The following is an 8,588-nucleotide window of genomic DNA, read 5'->3' on the forward strand; positions in this document are numbered from 1 at the left end:
CACACACACACACACACACATGTGCCCAGTGTGAGTTTAAGTCACTGGGCCCGGGATCGAACTGCGGTTGGCTACAAGGGAATCCAGCAACATAGCCATTACACCAAATGCTGGTCCCCAGGTCTCTCTTAACTAAAACCTAATTATCCCAAGTAACAAGTAACAAAAAGTGAAAACTGCCACTTAATGGGCTAGCTTCATGGCACAGTGCTAACACTGTGGTACTCAAGACAAGCAAGATCCCATGTACCAATCTCGATCAGAATTGATGACAGGGTTGGGGCCAGCAGGCGGTGGTAGAACTGCTGCACTCCCACATAGGTGACTGCAATTCAGTCCTGGACCTGGCAGCTTGAAAATCATGCCAGATGTGTTTGTGAGCATGCCCCAAATCCCAGAATAGAGGAAAAGGAACAGCAATATGGCAATCTCATTTTTACCTCTTACTGTCTCTCTAGTGAGCACATGTGCCCTATGGCAAGAAACTTAAAAAATTATGGCAGGGTCAGCCTGGAAGATAGTTAGCATGTACATGTGGTCAGGATCTGACCATCTAGAGGGCTGGAGTATGGGGAATCATAGCATCACCAGATCATATGGACACTGCTCACATTATTCCCTTTAACTCACATGTGAACACCTTCTATATGAATAAAGGCAGAAATCTTTTTGCAAAAATGACACAAAGTGGTTGGGGACCAGCAGGTGGCATGGCGGTTAAGGAGCAGGATACTCCCAAATGGCTAACCATGATTTAAGTACTGGGACTTGTGGGTTTTTTTTTCTCTTTTCATGTACATGTGGTCAGGATCTGACCATCTAGAGGGCTGGAGTATGGGGAATCATAGCATCACCAGATCATATGGACACTGCTCACATTATTCCCTTTAACTCACATGTGAACACCTTCTATATGAATAAAGGCAGAAATCTTTTTGCAAAAATGACACAAAGTGGTTGGGGACCAGCAGGTGGCATGGCGGTTAAGGAGCAGGATACTCCCAAATGGCTAACCATGATTTAAGTACTGGACCTGGTGGCTTGTTTTCTCACTTTCTCTCTCTCTTTCTCTGTCTCTCTCTGGTCAAATTAAAAATAAATGAATACAGTTAAATAAATAATTCTTAAAAAGAAAAAAACAGACAAAGTGGCACCAGCTGATGGCCTAGCAATTACATCCCTGGATTCCCACATGGCCGACCATGGTTCAAGTCCCAGACCCAGTGGCATGAAACTCACACTGAGTACATGTTTTTGTGTGCACAAGATTCCAGGAGGAAAATGGAGAAGGGACTGCAGTATGGCCATCCCCCCCAGGAGGGGATCTCTTGCTCTTTCTGTCTCTCTAGCAAATGCACATGCTCTGTAACAAAAATCTCTTTAAAAAAATTATTCATTTAATTTTATTTTGAATTTCTGCTGTAGGGTAAACATGCTCACCAGAGAGAGAAAAAGAAAGTTGTGATCCAGGTCTAAAACTGCAATAAGTGAGGTGGGATTCCAGCGCCTTAGCCACATCATCTGCTGGCCCTTATAAGCTTATAACTTTTTTAAGACTTTTTTTTGAGAGTTTTTTTTGTTTGTTATAGGGTGTGTGCGCTCACAAGAAAGACAGAGAGACAGAAAATAAGAACTCACCCCCCAGGGAAAATGGACACACCACAATCCCTTCTCCTCCATTCTCCTCTTGGATCTTGGGCATGTACACACATGGACCTGGTGTGAGTTTAAACCACCAGGTCCAGGACTCAAACCATGGTAGACTACATGGGAATCCAGCGATGTAGCCATTACACCATCTGCTGGTCCCTAGCTTGTAACTTTTACGGTGTTTTACATTATGTATTTTCTGGATCACTTAGCATTGCCATGTTCACATTACTTTCATTTGTGGGACCCCTATATAAGGTTTCACATGATTTTTAATAAAATATTTTACAATTATCAATATAAACTTTTACCCATTTTTCATATTTACAAAGTTATGATCCTGTGTACATTCTTACTTGTGGACCAAGAGTAGATTGCTCATATTGAAGTTTTTCTGTATGTTTTATGTCATGGTTTTGAATTGAAACAAAAAGACCAAACACTTTTCCACATGTATCATAACAATGTAAGTTTTCTTCATATGTGTTATCCCGTGTGGTAAATGTATGATAATGAAATCCTTCCCACCCATGTTCTTCCTTTAGCGTTTCTCTGTAGTATGAATCTTTTCATGCTTTCGAAGGGAACTGGAGTAATAGAAGGCTTTCCCACAGTCCTGACATTTATATGGTTTTTCCCCAGTGTGAGTCCTTGCATGTTTTCGAAGGTAAGACAGGCAACGGAAGGCTTTCCCACATTCCTTACATTTATAGGGTTTCTCTCCACCATGGGACATTTCATGTCTCTGGGTCTTTTGATGTAGTTGAAATGAAAGCAAGTGTTTAAAGGCTTTCCCACATTTCTTACATTCATAGGGTTTCTCTTCACTGTGGGTCTTTAGATGTCTTTGAAGGTAACTGGAACAAACAAAGACTTTCCCACATTGTTTACACTGATGGAGATTTTTTCCCGTGTGAGTTCTTTCATGTAACTGAAAGGAATATAAATATTTGAAGGCCTTCCCACATTCCTTGCATTCATAAGGTTTCTCTGCATTGTGGGTCTTTTCATGTCTTTGAAGGTAACTGGAACAAACGAAGGCCTTCCCACATTGTTTACACTGAAGAAGCTTCTCTCCGGTGTGAATCCTTTCATGTATTTGAATGGAATAGAAATGTTTGAAGGTTTTCCCACATTTGTCACATTCATAGGGTCTTTCTCTACTGTGGGCCTTTTTATGTATTTGTAAGAAACACAAGTTTTTGAAGGCTTTCCCACATTCTTTACATTGATAAGGTTTCTCCAGAGTGTGATTTCTTTCATGTACTTGTAATCGTCGAAAATAACAAAAGGCTTTCCCACATTGCTTACATACATATGATTTTTCCGTAGTGTGAATTCTCTCATGTATTAGGACCCGATAGGAATAACGAAAGGTTTTTCCGCACTGCTTACATTCATAGGATTTGGCTGCGGTGTGAATATTTTCATGTCTTCGAAGGGAACCCCGAGAGATAAAGGCTTTCCCACATTGTTTACATTCATAGGGTCTCTCTCCAGTGTGAGTTCTTTCATGCTGACGAAAGTAATTGGGGTGACTAAATGCTTTCCCACATACCTTACACTTATAAGGTCCATCTCCGGTGTGTGCAATCATGTGTCTTTGAAAATTTACGAGTCGCAAAAATGCTTTGCCACATGGCTGACATCGATAGGGTGTCTCTCCACTGTGAATCTTCTCATGGGCATGAAAGTAACCGGAACGAGAGAAAGTTTTACCGCACTGCTTACATTCGTAAGGTTTCTCTCCAGTGTGAGTTCTTCGATGGATTTGAGAGTGAGCAGCACTACTGAAAGTCTTTCCGCATATCTTACATTGATAGGGTTTTTCTCCAGTGTGGGCTCTTACGTGTTTGCGAAAGGCACTGGGACAACTGAAGGCTTCATGACACTGCTTACATTGATAGGGTTTCTCTCCAGTGTGAGTTCTTTCATGGACCTTCAAAAGACTGGAACGAGTGTAGGCTTTCCCACAGTGCTTACATTCATAGGGTTTCATTCCATTGTGGGTCTTTTCATGTATCTGTAAGGATTGCAAGTGTCTGAAGGCTTTCCCACACTGTTTACATTCATAGCGTTTTTGTCTAGTGTGAATCATTTCATGGATTCGAAGGCAAGTGGAATTTATAAAGGCTTTCCCACATTCCTTACATTCATAGGGTTTGTTCCCACCATGAATCTTTTCATGTTTTTGAAGGTAAGACAAGCAACTGAAGGCTTTCCTACACTGTTTACATTCATAGTGTCCATCCCCATTGTGAGTTTTCTCATGCATTCGAACGGAAGATGGGTGACTGAAGGCTTTCCCACATTCTTTACATTCATAGGGCTTCTCTCCACTGTGGGTCTTTTCATGTATTCGAAAAGAATATAACTGTTTGAAGGCTTTCCCACATTTATTACACTCATAGGGTTTCTCTCCATTATGAGTTCTCTCATGTTTTCGAAGATAACTGGAACAATTGAAGGTTTTCCCACATAGTTTACAATGATGAAGTTTTTCTCTATTGTGAGTTTTTTCATGTCTTTGAAGATAATTGGAACAACTAAAGGCTTTTCCACATTGTTTACAATGAAGTTTCTCTCTGCTGTGAGTTCTTTCATGTATACGCAAGCAATAGCGAAACTCAAAGTCCTTTCCACACAACTTACATTTATAACGTTCATACCCATGTTGCAATATGTGTGTTTGAATACTTGTGAGACATGTGAACACTTTTCCACATGCCTTACACCCATAAAGTTTAAGTCCATTATGAGTTTTTTCATGCTTTTTAATGGAAATAAAACAATAAAAGTCCTTACCGCATAGCTTACATTCATAGCGCTTCCCTACTGTGTGAATTTTCCCATGTAATTTTAATAAGCTAAGATTACCAAAGGTTTTCCCACATACCTTACATGTGTAAGGTCCACCTCCACTTTGTGTTTCCATGTGTCTTCCCACACTTGCAAGAGAAGTGAAAGGTTTTCCAGGCGGCTTATGTTTACATAGCTCCTCTGCATACTTCTGACACTCATATACTTTCTCCTCTCCATGAGCTCTGTTGCACCTACTGACAGATGAATGAATGCGGCCTTCTGCACAGGCAGGGCTTTCACATGGTTGCACTCCAACAAGTGCCTGCTCATTCACGTTGTCTGTAACATGACTAAGAGTTTCTCCACAGGGACTATCTTCTTTTCTTTCATATAGGCTCTGTGTAACATGAATTCTGTAAAGATCAAGAAGCATGTTACTGTGGATCACAGGATTAGGACTTTGTTAAGAAATAAGTACTAAACCTTTCTTTCTTTAAAAAATAATTTTATTTATTATTATTCTTCAATTTGACCAGAGAGAGAGAGAGAAAGAGAGAAGGAGGGAGAGAAGGGATGAGAGAGAAAGTAAGTCTCCAGATCCAGGACTTGAACCATGGTCAGCCATGTGGCAGTCCAGCAGCTAATTTACCATAACACTAGCCCTAGTACTGAACATTTCTTGTTACTTTTTAACCATTTAAGTTATTTATTTATTTATTTATTTATTTATTTATTTATTTTAAAATTTGACCAGAGAGACAGGGAAGGAGGGAAAGCAAGCTGCAAGGTCCAGGACTCAAACAGTAGTTAGCTATGTGGGAGTCCAACACCTTGATCACTATGTCATGTGCCAGCCCCCACTTAAGCCGCCAGGTCCTGGACTCCAACCATGGTCGGCCATGTGGGAGTCCAGCACCCTTATCCACCACACCAACTGCTGGCCCAAGAATCATTTATTTATGGGGCCAGCAATGGCATGGTAGTTAAAGGCACTGGACTCAGGAGACCAGTAGATGGCATTAATGGTTATGATGCTGGACTCCCAAACCTTTGACTAGGCTTCAAGTCCTGGACACAGCAGCATAAACCTCATGCCAGGCATATATGTGTGCTTGTGTGCTCAAAATCCTGGGAGGAAAATGAAAGTGAAGAGATTGTGGTGTAACAATCACCCCCAAGGTGGGAAGTGTTGTGTGTTGTCTTGCTTTCTGCCTTTCTATCTTTCCAGTGAACTTGCACCCTATAGTAAAAATCTCTCTAAGGGAAAAAAAAAAAAAATGCACTGGACTTTTATATGGCGGAGTGATACCTGAGTCCCAGACTTGGAGGTTTTCTCTCTCTCTCACAAGTGTCCTAAAGCAAATTAAGATATGATAACAATAATGAAATAACAAACTAGTAAAGTTCAGTAAATAATACATTTTCTTTTTTGTTAAGAGAGATTTTTGCCATAGGGTGCACGTGATTGCCAGACAGAATCACTCCCCAAAGGGGATGGCCATGCTGCAATTGTTTCTTCATTCTCCTCTAGGGATTTTAGGCATGTAGGCACACACACCAAGCACATGTTTTAAGCCACTGGGTCCGGGACTCGAACCATTGTTGACTCATGGGAGTCCAGCAACATAAGCATTATGCCATCTGCAGGTCCCAATGTATAATACTTTTTTTAAAAAGAACTTTTAATTATATTAATTATTATTGAAAAAAATTAATGCAGACCATGTGCACTCACAGAGAGAAAGAGAGAGAGAAAGAATGTGAGAAAGCAAGCTAGTAGGTCTCAAACCAATGTGAGAATCCAGAGCCTCAACTACCACACTACCTGTGGGTCCACATTTCTTTCTACTTTTATCAGGTAACAAGTAGGGTTTATTTATTTATTTTGAGAGATTTTTGCTATAGGGCGCATGAGCTCGCCAGAAAGACAGAGACAGAGAGAAAGCGAGAAATCACCCCCCAGGGGGGATGGTCATGCCACAATCCCTTTTCCTCCATTCTCTTCTCGGGATCTTGGGCATGCACGCACACTTGTCTGGCATGGGTTTACGCCACTGGGTCTGGGACTTGAACTGCAGTCAACCATACTGGAGTCCAGTGACATAGCCATTATGCCAACTGCTGGTCCCACAAGTTGAAAAGCATGGATTTGGGGTCAGCAGTGAGCGTGGTGATGGAGCGCTGGATTCTCACATGGCTGATGACAGTTTGAGTCTCAGACCTAGTGGCTTGTTTCTTACTTTCTCTCTCTCTCCTTCTCTCTCTGGTGAGCACACGTGACCTAGAGAGAATTAAAACCAATCAGTCAAGTTAAACAACTCTTTTTTGTTTTGTTTTGTTTTGTTTTTTGTTTGTTTGTTTTTGAGAGGTTCTTGTAATAGGGCACGTGTGCTCACCAGAAAGACAGAGGCAGACAGCTAGAAATCACCCCCCGGGGGGATGGCCATGCCATAATCCCTTCTCCTCAAGGGATCTTGTGAACGTACATACACGTGCCTGGTATGAGATTAAGCCACTGGGTCCGGAACTTGAACCCCATTTGACTACATGGGAATCCAGTGACACAGCCACTACGTCACCTATTGGTCCCAAACAACTCTTTTTTCTAAAGAATTATTTTATTAATATTTTATTGAACTTTATTTATTTATTATTTACTTATTTTAATTTGACCACGGAGAGAGAGAGAAGGAGGGGTAGTGAGAAAGTAAGCTGCCAGGTCCAGGACTCGAACCACAGTCAGCCACGTGGGAGATCAGCGCTCTTAGCCACCATGCCAACTGCTGAAATTAAACAATTCTTAAAACTGTGATTTTGTAACTGTTCTGTAGGGGGCTCTACTACAGGTACCATCAATTTCTCTTTTTCTTTTTTAAAGAATTATTTATTTAACTCTACTATTATTCTTTATCTTTCCTGACAGAGACATCAAGCAAGAAATTGCACCCCAGAGGGGATGGCCACATCACAATACCCCCACCTTCACTCTCCTCTCCGGATTTCAGGCACATGCGCACACACACACGTCCACCTTGAGTTTTAAGCCACCAGATCTGGGACTTGAACTGCAGTCGACTACCTGCGTGTCAGGCGACGTAACTATTACAACATTTGCTGGTCTCTATTACTAGTAAATCTTCATTTGACCAGAGAGAAAGTGAGAGAGAGTGAAAGTGAGAGTAAGAGAGAGAGAGAGAAAGAGAGAAAAGTGAGAAAACAAACCCCCAGGTCCAGGACTTTACAGATGGTCATGTTGGAGCCCAGTATCTTAAGCAACCACACCATCTCCCATCACCCGTATGTGGTTTCTTAATACTATTTCCGGGACCAGCAGATGGCATAATAGTTAAGTCGCTGGATTCCTACGGAATCAATTACAGCCCAAGTCCCAAACCCTGCTGCTGCTTAAAACTCACGTCAAGTTTGTATGTGTGCATACGTGCCCAAAATCCCCAAGAGGAAAATGGAGAAGGGACTATGACATGGCCATCCCCCTGGTAGGTGATTTCTGTCTCTCCAGCGAACACATGTACCTTATAGCAAAAATCTTTCCTCCTCCCCACAAAAAACCCTGGTTTACAATTTCATGACACCTTTTCCAAGGGATATTAGTTTCTTTAGTGAGGGAAAATTACCTTACATTTTTCTTGTCATCTTGATGCTGATCTTCGATATTATGGTCTTCCCAGTTTCTCCCTAAAATGTAGACCCAGAAAACTCTATGAATTATTACAAACATATGAAAGATGATTAATTCCCCAATGAAGGCAGTGTGATCATGCCTGACTGAGTCATCAAAGTTCTCCCTTTTCTATGCAGCTGAGAAAAGCCATGATTAGAAAACACTGGGAACCAGCAGTTGGCGTAATGGCTATGTCGCTGGACTGCCACATAGTCAACCGTGGTTCGCATCCTGGACCCGGTGGCTTAAAACTCACGCCGGGCGCGTGTGTGTGCGTGCCCAAGATCCGAGAGGAGAATGGAGGAGAAGGGATTGCGGCGTGGCCATCCCCCCTGGGGGGTGATTTCTCGCTTTCTGTCTCTCTGTCTCTCTCTGTCTGTCTGGCGAGCGCACGCGCCCTATAGCGAAAAAAACTCTCAAAAAAAAAAAAAAGAAAACACTTGTTCTTGGGACT

General features: G+C 41.8%; 1 protein-coding gene across 2 annotated transcripts in view; it reads right to left on the reverse strand.

Annotated features, from left to right (window-relative positions):
- Positions 1-1,761: 1,761 nt before the first annotated feature.
- LOC114004429 (zinc finger protein 14-like) overlaps positions 1,762-8,588 on the reverse strand; it is a 7,598-nt gene continuing 771 nt past the window's right edge. The window contains exons 2-3 of one of the 2 annotated variants that reach the window (XM_027771326.1): positions 8,088-8,148; positions 1,762-4,865 (exon numbers count right to left, since the gene is read on the reverse strand). In XM_027771326.1, coding sequence (XP_027627127.1) covers positions 2,192-4,865; positions 8,088-8,148 — 2,735 coding nt within the window. In that variant the 3' untranslated portion in view covers positions 1,762-2,191. The remainder of the gene's footprint in view (positions 4,866-8,087; positions 8,149-8,588) is intronic. The other variant, XM_014587343.2, reaches the window with a different exon arrangement.

This window comes from Tupaia chinensis, unplaced genomic scaffold (genome assembly GCF_000334495.1).
Source record: "Tupaia chinensis unplaced genomic scaffold, TupChi_1.0 Scaffold000201_2, whole genome shotgun sequence".
NCBI lineage: Eukaryota > Metazoa > Chordata > Mammalia > Scandentia > Tupaiidae > Tupaia > Tupaia belangeri.